Genomic DNA, 18883 nt, shown 5'->3' on the forward strand with positions numbered 1-18883 from the left:
AATGCTTGAACCCCGATAATTGCTGCTCGCAGCTATATTTAGGACTATATCTTTATCGTTATCATTACAGTTATTGTTCTTGGTGTGAACTGGCCTTTACTGAGTTAAATTCTCCTTGAATTACAATATACCATAAATATTTATGGCACATACATAATCCACTGCGAGACATGTACAGTATGTTAACAAGAATCCACATTTCCTACAGTAATAATCAATGATGAAGTCTTCTTTCCCAAATAATTGAATGTGGAAGGAACATAGCTATTAACAAATGAAATCAAAGGCATTGTTATTATTTTATATATATATATATATATAGACTATACATATATTTTTCTTACCTCCTGCACATACGCTGGATGGCTCCGCTGCCAAGATCTCAATACAAGATTTTTTGATGATCTAAAAAAGAAAATATTTCATTCATATCTATTTTTTATTTAAATAAAATTTATAAAACAATTTAATAATTTGTACAAAATGAATTTATTTATCATTTATTATTAAAGCTGAAGTCTGTAATTTCAGCAATAGTGCCAATAGGGCTTATGATGGTCTTGGGAAACACAAACTTGATTGATGTTTTGAAAATACCAGTGTTATAATGTAAAACTTTTCAGGTGAATCATTTTACAAATGGTTACAAATGTGAAAAATAAGGTGGCTATTAATCGTGGATATATATGAAAAAATATTTTAACACTGAAAAAATCCCACACTTCAACTTTAAAGGGTTAGTTCACCACTAAATTAAAATTCCATCATCGTTTACTCAACTTTCCAAATCCATAAGACTTTCATTCATCTTCAGAAAGCAAATTAAGATTCCTGTCCCTCCACTGAAAGTCTGTTCAACCAAAACTCTGCCACTTCAAAACATTCACAAAGAGATCCATATGATTCCAAGTCTTTTGAAAAGGCACATCATCTTCTATGATTAACATATTCAATTTAGTCATATAAACATTGATCAGCAAACAAACTAAAGCAGTGGAGGGACAGAAATCTCTCAGATTTCATTAAAATATCTTCATTTGTGTTTCAAAAGTCTTGAGGGTGAGTAATTGACGACAGAATTTTCATCTTTGGGTGAACTAACCCTTTAAGTAAAGAAACATGCATCTTAGAAGAATGCATTTTTAATTCATCTTCCACAAGTTTCGGTTTACCGAGTCAATCATTCCTCTCAGTGCCTGGAATCCTCCCAAAACCGGAAACACATGCTTACTGGTGTCCGCTATGGTAGCCAGCTAGAACAGGACAAACAGATGTTTATTTACAGCTGATCAAAGTCTCGATTGGTTGATTTCAATTGGTTTCCTCCATATAAAGTGCATGGTTTACCTTGAATTACATTCTCTGGTAAGTGCATACTTGAGGGTTTAGGAAGAGTTTACAAAATTGTGTGCAAGATGGAAGAACGTATTGATGCTTTGATACTAGTTTAATCTGTTAACTGTCACTTTGAGCATAGATCTGAACTTAAATGGTTGTAATTCATGAATGCTTTGGTAAGATTGAACTCTTTTTATAGAAGACTGTAAGATTATTGAAGCCGCTTCAAAAAATGAAAGTGTACAAAAGTTATACAAGTTTAAGTTGACAGTAAAGTTGACTGTAGTTTTTATTTTCTACAAATATATATATATTAGAAAATAATTTGGACTCTAAAACCAACACCATATGTCTAACCAAGTTGTGTTCCAAATTTAAACGTAATATCCCCAAAATTGAGCTCGATAAAAGGTTTTAAAGTACTGTTTCAATGTTATCGCAATGTGCAATTTCAAAACTGATGAAAAAAACATGAAAATGTCTATAACTACTTCACTGTTAGTCTGATTGACTTGAAAATTGGCATGCAGTGTCTTTGTCCAAGGTGCCATGATTGTCTTTGAGGATATTGACATATCTCAAAAAACATGTCCGGCATTGTCCAATGAGATTTGTGCAGCTATCAGACAAGTTTAACAGAGGCCAATCAGAACAAAATTTGCAAAACTCACTCAGATTATTCTAGCGGCTTCAAAAAATGAAAGTGTAAAAAGAAATTATTTTATACATAAAAATATGTTTTAGAAAATAATTTGGACTCTAAAATCAACAGCATATGTCTAACCAAGTTGTGTTCCAAATCTGAAGTTAATATCACAAAAATGTAGCCCGCTATGAGGTTTTAAAGTACCGTTTCAATGGTAGCGCAATGTTCAATTTCGAAACTGATGAATTTTGAGTGTTTGCGCTTTCAAATGATACACTTGAAAATTGAAGCTATTGAATGATTTAGTAATTTATGATGATTAAGGGTGATAGGGAAAACAGGCAATAAATAAGCATGCCAATTGTCCCAATATGGGGACGCTGACTGCTAACAAGCTATATGTACTAGTTCAAGACAAATGGTGCTTTAAAACCCTCAACAAAAGTTTCATCATCACCTGAGTTTCATTGAAGTCCTTCACTCCAACACAATACACGATTGCACCCAATCCCCGAGCTCGTGCTGCCTGGTTAAATATCAAGCAATCGCAATTAAAAACCATGTCCCTTTAGGTTTATAAATGTCTGCAGCCTGAATGCTCGTTACCTCCTGTTGAGCTGCTATCAGCTGATGTTCTTGAAGCTCACCGTCTGTCAATGCAATTATGACACTTGCAGTTCCTAAAAAGTGGAGAGAAGATGCCAATGTTGGTAAGGAAAAACTGTAATGACAGCAATACGTGACAATGGGCGTCTTTAATGGAAGCCTACCAAAGTTTTCCTGGTGTATTTGCTCATTTGCCTGTGAATGAAGATTAGATAATATTGTTAAAAAGAAGCAAAGCACATTTAAATAGCTCATTTGAATGACAAACAGCTTTAATTTGAACATTTTACCTTTTCTAGACCAAGATGCATGAATGTGTCTCCACCTGGGATCTCTCGTCTTAGAACATTAAGGCCTTTTCTTATGGTCTCCCTTTGAAACAATGAGAAGAATAAAATAAGTAACTGTTTCTAAAAATGTGAAGCATTAGAGAACGTGTCTTTCTGCACCTGTTTTCTGTGAGTCTCATGATTGTGTTTCCTCTGGTTGAGAAGACGATGAAGGACATTCGTAGCATAGGGCTGTAAGACGATGAAAAAACGTTACAAATTTGTGAAATCATCAATAGAAATCTTACACAACTATAACATGCCATTCAGCTGGGTCTTATAGTTTGATTCAATGCATTTGTTTGTTTAGTACCTGGTGAATTTCTCAGCCAAATGTTCAACAAAAGCGTAGATTTCATGCCAGTGGTGTTTGACACTTCCTGACCTGAGGGAAAAAGGTGAAAAATATCAATAAATGGGATGTTCCTGCTTTTACCCTCTAAATGCATTGGATCAATACAAACGAGAGTCCTTCAAATTAATTATTGGTGCTTTTAACTTATTCTGGAAAGCAGTTTCTTAGCAAAGCCATCAAATTTTGACCCCTTCGGTTTTCCCTTGAGGCACAGCTGTAAACGCTCTATGACAGCTGGTCATTTCCTGTCTCAGTCCCAGTGCTAATTCATTAATGCTGGATGACAAATGGGAAATGAGCTAATTGAGTCTACTGATCTGTGCTTGAGTCAGTTGACTTAATTAATGAAACATGCAGCAGAAACTGGCTCTGTGTGGTGTAAATCTCTTTCCCTGGCTGATGTAACACATTTAGTCTAAGAGCCAGACATAACAGTAACTGGGTCACTTTATGAAACCGGTGCCTGTGCCAGTTTGACAAAATGATTTTAGCCCAGCTAACGCAAACATTCTAAGAACGTTTTGCTAACATTCTTATTAAGTTATGAAAACATTATTTCTGATTGTTTTCTGAACGTTCAAAATGACCATTTTTTTTCAATGCTTTAAAAACTTTCTTTTGGTTATGCGAACGTTAAGGGAACATTCCATTTTCCATGATTTTGCAAACATGGGATCATTCTCTAATCATTCTGAAACAAGCAGTAACATTTAAAAAATGTTACACGAACATCCAACTAAATCATTTCAGGAAAAAAAATGATGAATGAACCCCCTCTATGAATGATGCATAAATAATGTGATGCATAAATAATGTGCTAAATTTTTGATAACTTTATTAAAGACAGATAATTTCGAACAAACATTCTATTAATGTGACTGGAAGAATGTTTGTTCATAACTTTGAGAGAACTTTGCCAGAAGTGTTGTGTTGTTCCAAACCCGTAAGAATTTTTTTAATGAAATCTGAGCAATTTCTGTTCCTCCATTGACAGTGTACGCAACTACCACTATGATGCTTCAAAAAGCTCATAAAGAGATCGTGAAACTAATCCATATGAATTTAGTGGTTTAGTCTGAATTTTCTGAAGAGACACGACAACATTATATCATGAAACAAAATTAGGCTTTTATGTATTTAAAGGGAATCTTGAAATCTTGGTTCTTGCAGAAACTCAAATGTGCTGCGTAACATGAGAATGAACCTCATTGGTTCTTGCTGCAGCTCAAACATGCTGCGTAACACAAGAATGAACCTCATTGGTTCTTGCAGAAGCTCAAACGTGCTGCGTAACACGAGAATGAACCTCATTGGTTGTTATTGAAGCTCAAACGTGCTGCGTAACACGAGAATGAACCTCATTGGTTGTTATTGAAGCTCAAACGTGCTGCGTAACACGAGAATGAACCTCATTGGTTGTTATTGAAGCTCAAACGTGCTGCGTAACACGAGAATGAACCTCATTGGTTGTTATTGAAGCTCAAACGTGCTGCGTAACACGAGAATGAACCTCATTGGTTGTTACTGAAGCTCAAACGTGCTGCGTAACACCAGAATGAACCTCATTGGTTGTTATTGAAGCTCAAACGTGCTGCGTAACACAAGAATGAACCTCATTGGTTGTTATTGAAGCTCAAACGTGCTGCGTAACACGAGAATGAACCTCATTGGTTGTTATTGAAGCTCAAACGTGCTGCGTAACACGAGAATGAACCTCATTGGTTGTTACTGAAGCTCAAACGTGCTGCATAACACGAGAATGAACCTCATTGGTTGTTATTGAAGCTCAAACGTGCTGCGTAACACAAGAATGAACCTCATTGGTTCTTGCAGAAGCTCAAACGTGCTGCGTAACACAAGAATGAACCTCATTGGTTCTTGCAGAAGCTCAAACGTGCTGCGTAACACGAGAATGAACCTCATTGGTTGTTACTGAAGCTCAAACGTGCTGCGTAACACAAGAATGAACCTCATTGGTTGTTACTGAAGCTCAAACGTGCTGCGTAACACGAGAATGAACCTCATTGGTTCTTGCTGAAGCTCAAACGTGCTGCGTAACACAAGAATGAACCTCATTGGTTGTTACTGAAGCTCAAACATGCTGCGTAACACAAGAATGATCCTCATTGGTTCTTGGGGAAGCTCAAACGTGCTGCGTAACACCAGAATGAACCTCATTGGTTCTTGGGGAAGCTCAAACGTGCTGCTTAACACAAGAATGAACCTCATTGGTTGTTACTGAAGCTCAAACGTGCTGCGTAACACGAGAATGAACCTCATTGGTTGTTACTGAAGCTCAAACGTGCTGCGTAACACCAGAATGATCCTCATTGGTTCTTGGGGAAGCTCAAACGTGCTGCTTAACACAAGAATGAACCTCATTGGTTGTTACTGAAGCTCAAACGTGCTGCGTAACACCAGAATGAACCTCATTGGTTGTTACTGAAGCTCAAACGTGCTGCGTAACACCAGAATGAACCTCATTGGTTGTTACTGAAGCTCAAACGTGCTGCGTAACACCAGAATGAACCTCATTGGTTGTTACTGAAGCTCAAACGTGCTGCGTAACACAAGAATGAACCTCATTGGTTGTTACTGAAGCTCAAACGTGCTGCGTAACACGAGAATGAACCTCATTGGTTGTTACTGAAGCTCAAACGTGCTGCGTAACACGAGAATGAACCTCATTGGTTGTTACTGAAGCTCAAACGTGCTGCGTAACACCAGAATGAACCTCATTGGTTGTTACTGAAGCTCAAACGTGCTGCGTAACACCAGAATGAACCTCATTGGTTGTTACTGAAGCTCAAACGTGCTGCGTAACACCAGAATGAACCTCATTGGTTGTTACTGAAGCTCAAACGTGCTGCGTAACACAAGAATGAACCTCATTGGTTGTTACTGAAGCTCAAACGTGCTGCGTAACACCAGAATGAACCTCATTGGTTGTTACTGAAGCTCAAATGTGCTGCGTAACACAAGAATGAACCTCATTGGTTGTTACTGAAGCTCAAACGTGCTGCGTAACACCAGAATGAACCTCATTGGTTGTTACTGAAGCTCAAATGTGCTGCGTAACACAAGAATGAACCTCATTGGTTGTTACTGAAGCTCAAACGTGCTGCGTAACACCAGAATGAACCTCATTGGTTGTTACTGAAGCTCAAACGTGCTGCGTAACACCAGAATGAACCTCATTGATTGTTACTGAAGCTCAAATGTGCTGCGTAACACAAGAATGAACCTCATTGGTTGTTACTGAAGCTCAAACGTGCTGCGTAACACCAGAATGAACCTCATTGGTTGTTACTGAAGCTCAAACGTGCTGCGTAACACCAGAATGAACCTCATTGGTTGTTACTGAAGCACAAACGTGCTGCGTAACACGAGAATGAACCTCATTGGTTGTTACTGAAGCTCAAACGTGCTGCGTAACACGAGAATGAACCTCATTGATTGTTACTGAAGCTCAAACGTGCTGCGTAACACCAGAATGAACCTCATTGGTTGTTACTGAAGCTCAAACATGCTGCGTAATATGAGAATGAACCTCATTGGTTCTTGCTGAAGCTCAAACGTGCTGCGTAACACGAGAATGATCCTCATTGGTTCTTGGGGAAGCTCAAACGTGCTGCGTAACACGAGAATGAACCTCATTGGTTCTTGGGGAAGCTCAAACGTGCTGCGTAACACCAGAATGAACCTCATTGGTTGTTACTGAAGCTCAAACGTGCTGCATAACACAAGAATGAACCTCATTGGTTGTTACTGAAGCTCAAACGTGCTGCGTAACACCAGAATGAACCTCATTGGTTGTTACTGAAGCTCAAACGTGCTGCGTAACACGAGAATGAACCTCATTGGTTGTTACTGAAGCTCAAACGTGCTGCGTAACACAAGAATGAACCTCATTGGTTGTTACTGAAGCTCAAACGTGCTGCATAACACAAGAATGAACCTCATTGGTTGTTACTGAAGCTCAAACGTGCTGCATAACACAAGAATGAACCTCATTGGTTGTTACTGAAGCTCAAACGTGCTGCGTAACACCAGAATGAACCTCATTGGTTGTTACTGAAGCTCAAACGTGCTGCGTAACACCAGAATGAACCTCATTGGTTGTTACTGAAGCTCAAACGTGCTGCGTAACACCAGAATGAACCTCATTGGTTGTTACTGAAGCTCAAACGTGCTGCGTAACACCAGAATGAACCTCATTGGTTGTTACTGAAGCTCAAACGTGCTGCATAACACCAGAATGAACCTCATTGGTTGTTACTGAAGCTCAAACGTGCTGCATAACACCAGAATGAACCTCATTGGTTGTTACTGAAGCTCAAACGTGCTGCGTAGCACCAGAATGAACCTCATTGGTTGTTACTGAAGCTCAAACGTGCTGCGTAACACGAGAATGAACCTCATTGGTTGTTACTGAAGCTCAAACGTGCTGCGTAACACAAGAATGAACCTCATTGGTTGTTACTGAAGCTCAAACGTGCTGCGTAGCACCAGAATGAACCTCATTGGTTGTTACTGAAGCTCAAACGTGCTGCGTAACACGAGAATGAACCTCATTGGTTGTTACTGAAGCTCAAACGTGCTGCGTAACACAAGAATGAACCTCATTGGTTGTTACTGAAGCTCAAACGTGCTGCGTAACACGAGAATGAACCTCATTGGTTGTTACTGAAGCTCAAACGTGCTGCGTAACACGAGAATGAACCTCATTGGTTGTTACTGAAGCTCAAACGTGCTGCGTAACACAAGAATGAACCTCATTGGTTGTTACTGAAGCTCAAACGTGCTGCGTAACACCAGAATGAACCTCATTGGTTGTTACTGAAGCTCAAACGTGCTGCGTAACACCAGAATGAACCTCATTGGTTGTTACTGAAGCTCAAACGTGCTGCGTAACACCAGAATGAACCTCATTGTGTTACGGGTGGCTGGTAGAGAGATGAGGCAGATACGGATTTCCACGATAATAGAGACTTTACTTCAAACAATGGCAATGAACAACAGACAGACACCTTAACAAAACAGAGAACGGACGAGGAGTGAAGGGAGTGAGTGCAATATAAAGGGAGTGCTAACAATAGAGTCCAGGTGCAGGTGATGAGTGATGATGAGGAACTGACGAGGGAAGTGAGTGCAGGTGTGGAGAACAGGAGGATTCTGGGAAATGGAGTCCAGGGAAACAAGGGATCTGTAACAGTACCTCCCCCTCCCGGTAGGCGCGTCCTCGCGCCGTAGATGTAACAACCGGGAGGGGGGCGGGCGCCCTGGAGACCTCAAACCGGAGCAGGGGAAGGAGTAAACTGGAGTGGAGGTCTCCAGGGCAGGTCCAAAAACCATGGCGGGACAGGAGCCGTGGGCAGCCATGGGGGGTCAGGAGCCGTGGGCAGCCATGGCGGGTCAGGGGTTGAAGGCAGCCATGGCGGGTCAGGAGCCGTGGGCAGCCATGGCGGGTCAGGAGCCGAAGGCAGCCATGGCGGGTCAGGGGCTGAAGGCATCCATGGCGGGTCAGGGGCTGAAGGCATCCATGGCGGGTCAGGGGCTGAAGGCAGCCATGGCGGGTCAGGGGCTGAAGGCAGCCATGGCGGGTCAGGTGCAGCGGGCAGCCATGGCGGGTCAGGTGCAGCGGGCAGACATGCAGCAGGCATACATGGCGGGTCAGGAGCCGTGGGCAGCCATGGCGGGTCAGGTGCAGCGGGCAGCCATGGCGGGTCAGGAGCCGAAGCCTTCGAGGCGTTGAGCCCAGGCGTCGCTGAAGGACTGGCGGGTGATGGCGGAACCGAAGGCTCCGCCGACCGAAGCGCAGCCGGGGCTCCAGAAGGCCGCAGTGAAAGCAGAAGGACAGCCAACAAAACGAACACCGGGGGGAGTGAGGAGGCCAACTGAATCCGAGGGACGGAGTGACGGAGCGGAGACGGAGGAGTGAAGTCCAGAGGGGAGGGCAGGCTGATGAATGACCAAGGTGTGAGTGGAGGCAGGATGGAGACTGGTGAAGCTGGAGGACTGATGGGCAACGGTGGAGCAGAGGGAGGTTGGAGCCGGGGTGAAGGTAATCGCCCAGAGGTCCGAGGTGGAGATCTGGGCGAGGGGGCTTGAGGTGGAGGTGCAGTATAGACATGACTTGGAGGAGGCGGGAGAGGGAGGCAGGGAGGGAAAACAGTCTTTGGGCTGGAGGGTTCAAAAACACAGTTCATAGGAGCAGTAGGTTCGGCGGCGGCGGCTGGAGCGGCAGGCTCGGCGGCGGCGGCTGGAGCGGCTGGCTCGGCGGCGGCGGCTGGAGCTGAGGGCTCGGCGGCGGCGGCTGGAGCTGAGGGCTCGTAGGCGGCGGAGACTGGAGAACTTTGCTCGGCGGCGGAGACTGGAGAACTTTGCTCGGCGGCGGAGACTGGAGAACTTTGCTCGGCGGCGGAGACTGGAGAACTTTGCTCGGCGGCGGAGACTGGAGAACTTTGCTCGGCGGCGGAGACTGGAGAACTTTGCTCGGCGGCGGAGACTGGAGAACTTTGCTCGGCGGCGGAGACTGGAGAACTTTGCTCGGCGGCGGAGACTGGAGAACTTTGCTCGGCGGCGGAGACTGGAGAACTTTGCTCGGCGGCGGAGACTGGAGAACTTTGCTCGGCGGCGGAGACTGGAGAACTTTGCTCGGAGGAGACTGGAGAACTTGGCTCGGAGGAGACTGGAGAACTTGGCTCGGAGGAGACTGGAGAACTTGGCTCGGAGGAGACTGGAGAACTTGGCTCGGCGGAGACTGGGGTTGAGGGCCATTTCATCCCCTCAAATACAATTAAAATCCCCACAGGCACTGGAGCTGGCTCTGTGGGGACTGGAGCTGGCTCTGGAGATACTGGAGCTGGCTCTGGAGATACTGGAGCTGGCTCTGGAGATACTGGAGCGGGCTCTGGAGATACTGGAGCGGGCTCTGGAGATACTGGAGCGGGCTCTGGAGATACTGGAGCGGGCTCTGGAGATACTGGAGCGGGCTCTGGAGATACTGGAGCGGGCTCTGGAGATACTGGAGCGGGCTCTGGAGACACTGGAGCAGGCTCTGGAGATACTGGAGCGGGCTCTGGAGACATTGGGGCCGCTTTCTTCCTCCTCCTCCGCTTACTGGGCCCAGTAGCGGAATATGGGTCCAGCCTGGGGCAGGCAGGGAGTTCGCTGGAGCGGTATGCGGAGGAAGCCGGAGGTTGACTGACTGGCCCGGCCAACCGTGTTTCTGGATGGACCGGACGACAACACTGATCCTGAACCTCTTCTACTAAGAAATTGGAGCCATTCAACCACAAAATTAAATTGATAGTTTCGCTTAAGGAGAAACAAAAAACAGGTTCATCTAAACGGATAGTGTCGTCATCCAATCCATCCAAAAACAGGGAGATCAACTGAGCGTCGGGCCAGTTAGACAAGTAAGCAAGCTCAACGAACTCCTCCACATACCTCTCCAGCGAACGTCCTACCTGCAGGAGCCCGATAATGCGTTCGCTGGCTGTTAGGGTGAGAGGCGATGGAGGAGCTGGATCCAGGGAGCTGGGGAAAGTCTCCATTTTTTTGTTCGTGGAAAATCCGGTCGGTTTAGGTCCGTTCTTCTGTTACGGGTGGCTGGTAGAGAGATGAGGCAGATACGGATTTCCACGATAATAGAGACTTTACTTCAAACAATGGCAATGAACAACAGACAGACACCTTAACAAAACAGAGAACGGACGAGGAGTGAAGGGAGTGAGTGCAATATAAAGGGAGTGCTAACAATAGAGTCCAGGTGCAGGTGATGAGTGATGATGAGGAACTGACGAGGGAAGTGAGTGCAGGTGTGGAGAACAGGAGGATTCTGGGAAATGGAGTCCAGGGAAACAAGGGATCTGTAACACATTGGTTGTTACTGAAGCTCAAACGTGCTGCGTAACACCAGAATGAACCTCATTGGTTGTTACTGAAGCTCAAACGTGCTGCGTAACACAAGAATGAACCTCATTGGTTGTTACTGAAGCTCAAACGTGCTGCGTAACACCAGAATGAACCTCATTGGTTGTTACTTAATCTCAAACGTGCTGCGTAACACAAGAATGAACCTCATTGGTTCTCGCACGTCAAGCAAACATGCTTGAGCTTCTGTTTACCACAACTGATGTATGAGTTGATGAATGTTTATATGTTAATAAAAGCCTAAATTAAATCTGTTCATCATATAAAGAGATCGAGTGTCTTCAGAAAATTTGGACTAAACCACCTAATTCATATGGATTAGTTTTACAATCTCTTTATGAAGTGTTAAAGTGGTAGCTGCGTAGACTGTCAGTGGAGGGACAGAAATCATTTATGTTCTGAAGATGAACAAAAGTCTTATGGGTTTGGAACAACATGAGGGTGAGTAAATGATGACAGAATTTCGGAACCCATTTTTTAGTATGACTCATCTCAACTGGATTGATTTTATTGTTACAAAATGCTGTTTGTGTTCCTCTAGAGAAATGCTAATCTAAGGACTTTGTTTTACCCTGAAGGAGAGTAATGAATGCTCTCAAAATCCTCTTTCTGGACCAGCGTGGGAGGAAGATGTTTTTATAACACAGTCAACAAAAGACGGGCCAGAGCAAAGCCAGCATGCTCTGAAACGGCAGAACAGACCATAAGTAACAGAGAGGTGAATGTTGGCAAGAATATGCAGGTCATGCTAAGGCCTTGCCACAGTTTTCAACTTCACATTTTCGAACATCACAATGGACTCTGTTTGTGTTGGAAGCATGACTTTCTTGAGGTAACAGCAATCATGGGATTGGTGCCTAGCTTGCAGTTTTCTCACCTGTGCAAACAGCGTTAGGAAAGGAAGCGGTCTATTCTCAAGTGAGATCCTTGATGAAATATGTTGCGGTGCCACTCTTTGATCTAATTTTATTGGGTTATACTAAACCATATAAAGCCTACAACAAGATTTCAACTTAATAAATCAACTCTGAAGATGATCTTTATCTCCAGAGAAAGGAATTACGAGCAAACCGCAAACAGCGACGTCATCTTTTAAATGACCCACAAAACTCATGTTTTCTACAGTTACACAACCGTCCGTATACATGGATATAGGCACATATGTAAAGACATGTGAAAGTCATTGCGGTTTGATGCAACAAGAGCCAAGACAGGAAGACTCACTGGAGCAATATTTGGAAGAGGGATAATTAGAAAAGTGTGTTGCTCTTACAGGTCTCATCTGCTCCGAGATCAGTCTTCCAATCTCTTCCCTCGAGATCGAATCCTAAAACTGACTTTTCAGATCCGCGTATCTGCCAGAACCAGAAACCAAAACATAGCTCATCTCCATGCTGTCAAGTGTAGTTACCTGTCAGCACGTCAGATTAAAGGAGCTAAATGCTAATAATTGTGTTTAAAGCACCAGAAAACGTGACTGTCGGTTTAGGTTTATGTGAAGTCAGCATTGCCTCCCTTTCCTCCTGCTTTGTAATGCCTGAGACATGGTAAAAATATTATGGTGACATTTCCCTGACACTGCTGTTTTAACTGCTCCTCTGGGACCTCAAACATCTTTTAGGCCTAGAGCAGTTTAACAGAACAAGTCTGGATGATCTCCGTCGTGTTTATAAACAGCCTTAAAGGGGCCATAAGCATTTTTTGAGATAGCAAACATACAATATTAAAATAAATAGGTGTTGTGAGGTATCCCAACTGTCTCTCCGACACACCACAAATATACTTATACATCAGGCATCCTCAAATAGAGGACCCCGGCTTGGTTCCAACTGGACCGCGAGATATAATGATAACGCTAGCACACCGTTTACAGTTTCTAGTTACGTGTCAAAACAACAGAGCGGTTCACAAAACAAGCACTCGGGGTCGTTTATGGTAATGATCTTCTGGTGCTTTACCTTCTAATATTTTTTATCTGCAGTCAAACGTGCTTCATTCAAGCTATTGTGATTCTCATGGCACTGCGTGCTTTAGAAACAGCCAGTTCCTTACACACACCACTGGAACCTTCTATAAAATAATCATTCATAAAATTCAAAAAGTTTGAAGCGAATTACAAGGGTGTTTGCAGTGTGCTGTTTACATTAATTTCGCGTCATAAAAGCATTCTGAGGTGCAAGTACATTCTCAAACTCGGCCGAACGCAAGAGCACTCTTCTTCGTGAGCATTTGAGCATGCGGTTAAAAAATAACCTACAGCACCATCTGCTGTTAAAAACTAAGCTCAGAATCAATTTGCGATGCATTTGAAAAATATCAGAATCAATCCACGAATGGCGATGCATTGATATATTGAAAACCCTGAACCCCCATACAGTATCTTTTCTGAAATTCTGCTCTACGTATGTAGGCTATGTAAATGTAAAAAATAATAACTTGCATATCTAATTGGGCTCAAATGATGAGATATTTTTTTTTTTTTTATAAAAAAATTCTCAGATGCCACTGCTTTAGCTTTGAGGGCCCAATATCCTCATCTTTGACTCTTTAGGTTTTTCTTTTTCTTTTACAAAGCACTATTGGTGCCCAACTATTCCAAATATATTGTCCGGACCTCTGTTGGAAAGGAAATATAGAGATCGGATCATTAAATACCCCTGCTATACATGCAATTCACTACAGTTTCCAGCTGAAATGAACACTAGTGGCAGTAAATCACCAACAACTTTCATTCCTTTTCATGTAAATTAGGATTACAGTGGCAGATTATTGATTTATAAAGACTTGCACTATACTATTTTATGACCTCAATACACTGTTTACCATAGTGCATGATTTATAAACTAATACATTTTGACATTTGCATCACATATGTTTGGCTTTTCTGATGTATTTCACTTGCTTGTTCGGTCACCTGATACAGCATTGCACTCGTAACGTGATTGGGTGAGAGTCCTGTGAAACACGAGTCACCATAAAAGAGCTCAAAGACTTGTATCAAATGCATTTTTATGTTTGCTTTTGTTAAAGGAGACCTATTATGCCCCTTTTACAAGATGTAATATCAGTCTCTGGTGTCTCCAGAATGTGTCTGTGAAGTTTCAGCTCAAAATCCCCCACAGATCATTTATTATAGCTTGTCAAATTTGCCCCTATTTTTTGCCGTTTTTGTGTGTGTCCCTTTAAATGCAAATGAGCTGCTGCTCCCGCCCACTTTCCAGAAGAGGGCGGAGCTTTAACAGCTCAACAACAACAAAGCTGGAGAATCTCACGCAGCCAAAATGACAAAAGTGTTCATCCTTACATTGTTCAAACCGGAGTCGACACTGATGGAAAGACTCAGGAAGAAGTTACAACTTTTAGACGTTTCTGAATGGTTAGTGGATAAATTGATGTAGTTGCTGTGGAGTTGATTCAACTCATCCACTAGCATGTGTCGTCATGTTCATCTTTTGTGTTGAATTGACCCTCGTTTGTGAAGCAGTCCGGCGTAAAATGACGGCATGACAACAACACTCGACTACAACAACTCTTCCTCTTCTCTAAAGCAGCCCAACAGGGGTTTATGTTAATTTTCAAGAGGAAAAACCCATCGAAATGATTAAAAATTGTCATATTTGAGTAGTGCATCCCATCCTAGAATAAATGACTGCACTCCAGTTCAACTTACTGGGCTTTGAAAACCACTAACCTACATTCAGCTTCAGATCTGAGCTGGGCATGTGAGCCCAAGCTTCTTCGATTTTAGTCTTTCAGTTTTCTGCACTGAAAACACAAGCTCTCTGCATATCCGAATACTTTTTACGCCCTGGGTAAACTTCACAGCAGTTTCTGGTCTTCATCCAGAAAGCATATTTGTGGTGTGTGATAACATTTAACTAGGAATGCATGTCTCTTAAAACTGTTCCAGGACCTTTACCGGTAGGTAAAACTGAATTCGGGTGTATTGGGAGAACTAGAATAAGATCTTGGGAAAACTCAACATGGCTCTCAGAGAAGGAACCGATGTTAATGAATCCTTGGCACCCTACAGCTGTTATCCTGGCTGTTTTAAAACAGATGACTCAATGTTATCTTGAGCTAAACAACACTTACTGAGACCAAAACTATGATTACCACAGTGTTGCTTCAAAACACTCATGAAGATGATGAAGTAAATCAGACATTGCTGACAGACAACAAAATAACTGATTTCCAATCTCAAGAGTCAGGTGGTCTGAGGGACGTAAAGCGATGGCTTACAATTCTGTCATTATTTCCTCACCATCATGTCTTTTCAAACCTATATGAGTTATTTTCCTCTGTGGAACACAAACACATTGTGAAAAATGCCTTTTTTGTTCATACAATGTTGTTGTTGGCAGACACTTATATCCAAAGCAACTTACATTGTGAACATTTAATCAGTTCAAGCATTCACAGGGGAATCAAACCCATAACCTTTGGAGTTGCAAGCACCATGGTCTATACTGTTTGAGCTACATGAATGCATTATATGGACAAAAAGACCTTCAAAATATCTTTTGTTTTTCACAGAAGAACGAAAGTCAGATTTGGATAGATAAGAGGGTGAATATGATGACACATTTCTCATTTTCTATCTTTTTAAAGGGATAGTTTGCCCAAAAATTATCCCATGTTTTACTCAACCTCAAGCCATACTAGGTATATTTGACTCTTCTTTCAGACGAACACAATCTGAGATATATTATAAAATATCCTGGCTCTTCCAAGCTTTATAATGGGATTGAATGGGGGGCGAGATTTTGAAGCCCAAAGAAGATGCATCCGTCCATCGTAAAAGTAATCCATACGGTTAATGAAGGCCTTCTGAAGGCCTTTTGTATCCATATTTAGGCCTTTATTAAGCCCCGGAGCCACATGGATTACTTTTACGATGGATGGATGCACTTTTTTGGGCTTCAAAATCTCGCCCCCCATTCACCAACATTATAAGGCTTGCAAGAGCAAGGATATTTTTAAATATATCTCCAAATGTGTTCGTCTGAAAGAACAAAGTCATATACACCTTGGATGGCTTAAGGATGAGTAAATCATTGGGTAGTTCACACAAAAATGAAAATTATCTCTTTAAGAACCTTTAAAGTGGCACCAGCAAAAATCACAAGAGATCAGATCCTCTGAGGACGTCTGGTTTGAAGGCTTCGCATTCCCACGGACAACTTTGTTTTATTCCACTTGTTAAACAGCAGGCCATGGGCTGGTAGACTGATTCTGAATCACTACCCAAGGCTGCCACTTCCCAGAAAGCCTTTGGGCCACATGAAAGCAGAAGTGGAAGCAGTGATGCCAGGCTTGAAGGACAATTCTGGGGCATATTTGCGTAATATCTTTATATCTGGCCCTTTTTTTAGCCCCACATTTGCTATTTTGTGCATCCAATATTCCATTGAAATGTTGAGACTTTCCACAATGATTCACATCACATAAGAAAGAGGAATGGAGCATATCTTTGTTTCATTTTAATCTTACGCCATCAGTCATTAAGTGTTGGCCAATAGTAAAAATGTTTTCGATTCCAAAATATTTAAATGTTAAAGATGTTTTTTACTTGCCTAGTGAGTTTCAAGGACCATACTGATTTTACAGATTTTTTAAATCTCATAATTTAAGATCCTTGAGGTGAGATGTCAAAACAATTCTTTATGATCAGATAAACATTCAGATTCCTCGAAAACAGATCCAGGAAAGCTCCTTCTCAGAAGCCCAATAATGGTGCACCTGAAGCCAAAAACTCTTGCACAATACAGCTGTTGTTTGTGATGCTTTGATACTTAAACTTCCTCTCATTTGGTGATGAAACATATACAGAACAAATAATTTTGCCCTCTATGCACGCAAACGCATGGTGATTAAAAATACTGGCTAATGCATGCAAATGAAATTGCTTTAATTTGTCGAATGTTCTTAGAGGGCTGCAGATGTTCATGTGCATGTGATTTTACTAAATGTCAGTTTTTCCAAAGTCTGTAAAGAGAAAAAGGAGGGTGTTGGGGTTGGCTATGTCTTCTGCCATCACATCATGAGAAACACTGGGTGGAAAAGGACCTCGTATTTGCTTGCTCTCAGCTAAACAATTCCAGAGCATGTTGCATGACACATGAAAATCATATAACGTGAACACAGGATTTATCATGCATTTACTGGTTTCAAAAGTGTAAAAGGGTCAATCACGTGACAGGTTATTTTTTTGTCCAAAGGCCTTAATAATAATAATAAAAACCAAAAATATGACATCCAAAGTATGTAAGGTAGTACAACTAGATCTCTTTTATTGAATCCAAAAGCTTTTAATTATATTTTGCTACATATTAAGGTATTTTGAAGTGTCTACAGGTCAAAGGCCAATACAGCCATTTCATTTGTGATTAAAATATCTTAAAATGTAATAATGTATATATTTTTTATTCTGGCATGCTTTTATAACATCATATATCAACATAGTGCACAATGGTATTACAATTATGTGTAGAAGTCGTTGCTTTGTTATGAGAAAGAATGTCTGGAAAAATTCATTGATGTCCTTTGGAGTAACCAATATAAAGAGACCATTTTGGATCAAGTCATGTGGTCAATATCATGTGACAGGATGTGACATCATTCAGACACCTGCATGCACCACATGGTCATGAAGCAAAGTAACTAACTCTCTTTTAACTATTTGATAAATTTATGTTTTCACTTGATCATACGCATGTCCCGAAACATCAGGTCATTCGGTGCAACCGCTATAAAACATGGAAAATGTTGTAATATTTTAAAAACTTGTACTAAATATATATGTTTCACTGTTTTTTGTTAGCTAGCTAGCCTGTTTGAATTGTATGAAAATATCATAATTCGGTAAAACTGAAATTTTGGTGACAAATTTTGTAAAAAATGACAAAAGCAGTGTTCATTGATTATAAAAACCACATAATCTCATTGTTAACACTTAATAAAACTTCAAAATTAATTATATCTCCATTATGTTTTTTTTTTACACTTTTAAAAACCTTATTCGTCAATGACCCGCTAAGAAATAAAGGAATATTAAAACCAACTAAACAAATAAGAGATCAATATTGTAATAATAAGACTTACAACATCTATGACAGTCAAGACAATCCTAAACTTACATTTTGCATTTTAAGTCTCACATACAAAAAAAGGTGTTTCACGTAAATAATTGTGCGATTAGATTAAACATCCTGTAAAGAATCTTCCCAGACCGACACGTCCAAATCCTGGGAAAGGATGTTGTCTTTCTGGGTCTGTTAAACAATGGTCAAATAGGACAAGAGACAGGAAAAGAGAACCACAGAGGAATGGAGTTGTGACCGTCTGAAGTGCTTATTCAGCAGACTTCACATGTACCACCCCTTTGCCCATCATTACACACACACAGGGCACAAAACAACAAGTTGCCACAATACAAAAATAAACCCAATGACTTCTGCAAACTGTCACCGGTAGTGCATTGTAATGTCTGACTACACTCCTACAAATAAACATGGAGGTTTTCACAACAATGCCATCGAAGATCCATTTTTCGGTTCCCCAAAGTACATTTTAATCATCTAATCATTTTTTGTGGAATGGAAAGGTTTCATGGATTTTAAATAGTTCTTCATGGAACCAATGAAACCAATGAAAAAACTTTTGTTTTGT

The 18883-nt window shown here is 41.5% G+C and overlaps 1 protein-coding gene across 2 annotated transcripts in view; it reads right to left on the bottom strand.

Moving 5' to 3' along the window:
• antxr1c (ANTXR cell adhesion molecule 1c) overlaps nt 1–18883 on the bottom strand; it is a 42804-nt gene that overhangs the window by 23161 nt on the left and 760 nt on the right. For both annotated transcript variants that reach the window (XM_067369202.1, XM_067369201.1), the window contains 8 exons: nt 3233–3304; nt 3040–3111; nt 2881–2962; nt 2755–2785; nt 2591–2664; nt 2442–2510; nt 1173–1253; nt 345–405 (listed from right to left, as the gene is read on the bottom strand). In XM_067369202.1, coding sequence (XP_067225303.1) covers nt 345–405; nt 1173–1253; nt 2442–2510; nt 2591–2664; nt 2755–2785; nt 2881–2962; nt 3040–3107 — 466 coding nt within the window. In that variant the 5' untranslated portion in view covers nt 3108–3111; nt 3233–3304. The remainder of the gene's footprint in view (nt 1–344; nt 406–1172; nt 1254–2441; nt 2511–2590; nt 2665–2754; nt 2786–2880; nt 2963–3039; nt 3112–3232; nt 3305–18883) is intronic.

This window comes from Chanodichthys erythropterus, chromosome 19, assembly GCF_024489055.1.
Source record: "Chanodichthys erythropterus isolate Z2021 chromosome 19, ASM2448905v1, whole genome shotgun sequence".
Taxonomy (NCBI): Eukaryota; Metazoa; Chordata; class Actinopteri; order Cypriniformes; family Xenocyprididae; genus Chanodichthys; species Chanodichthys erythropterus.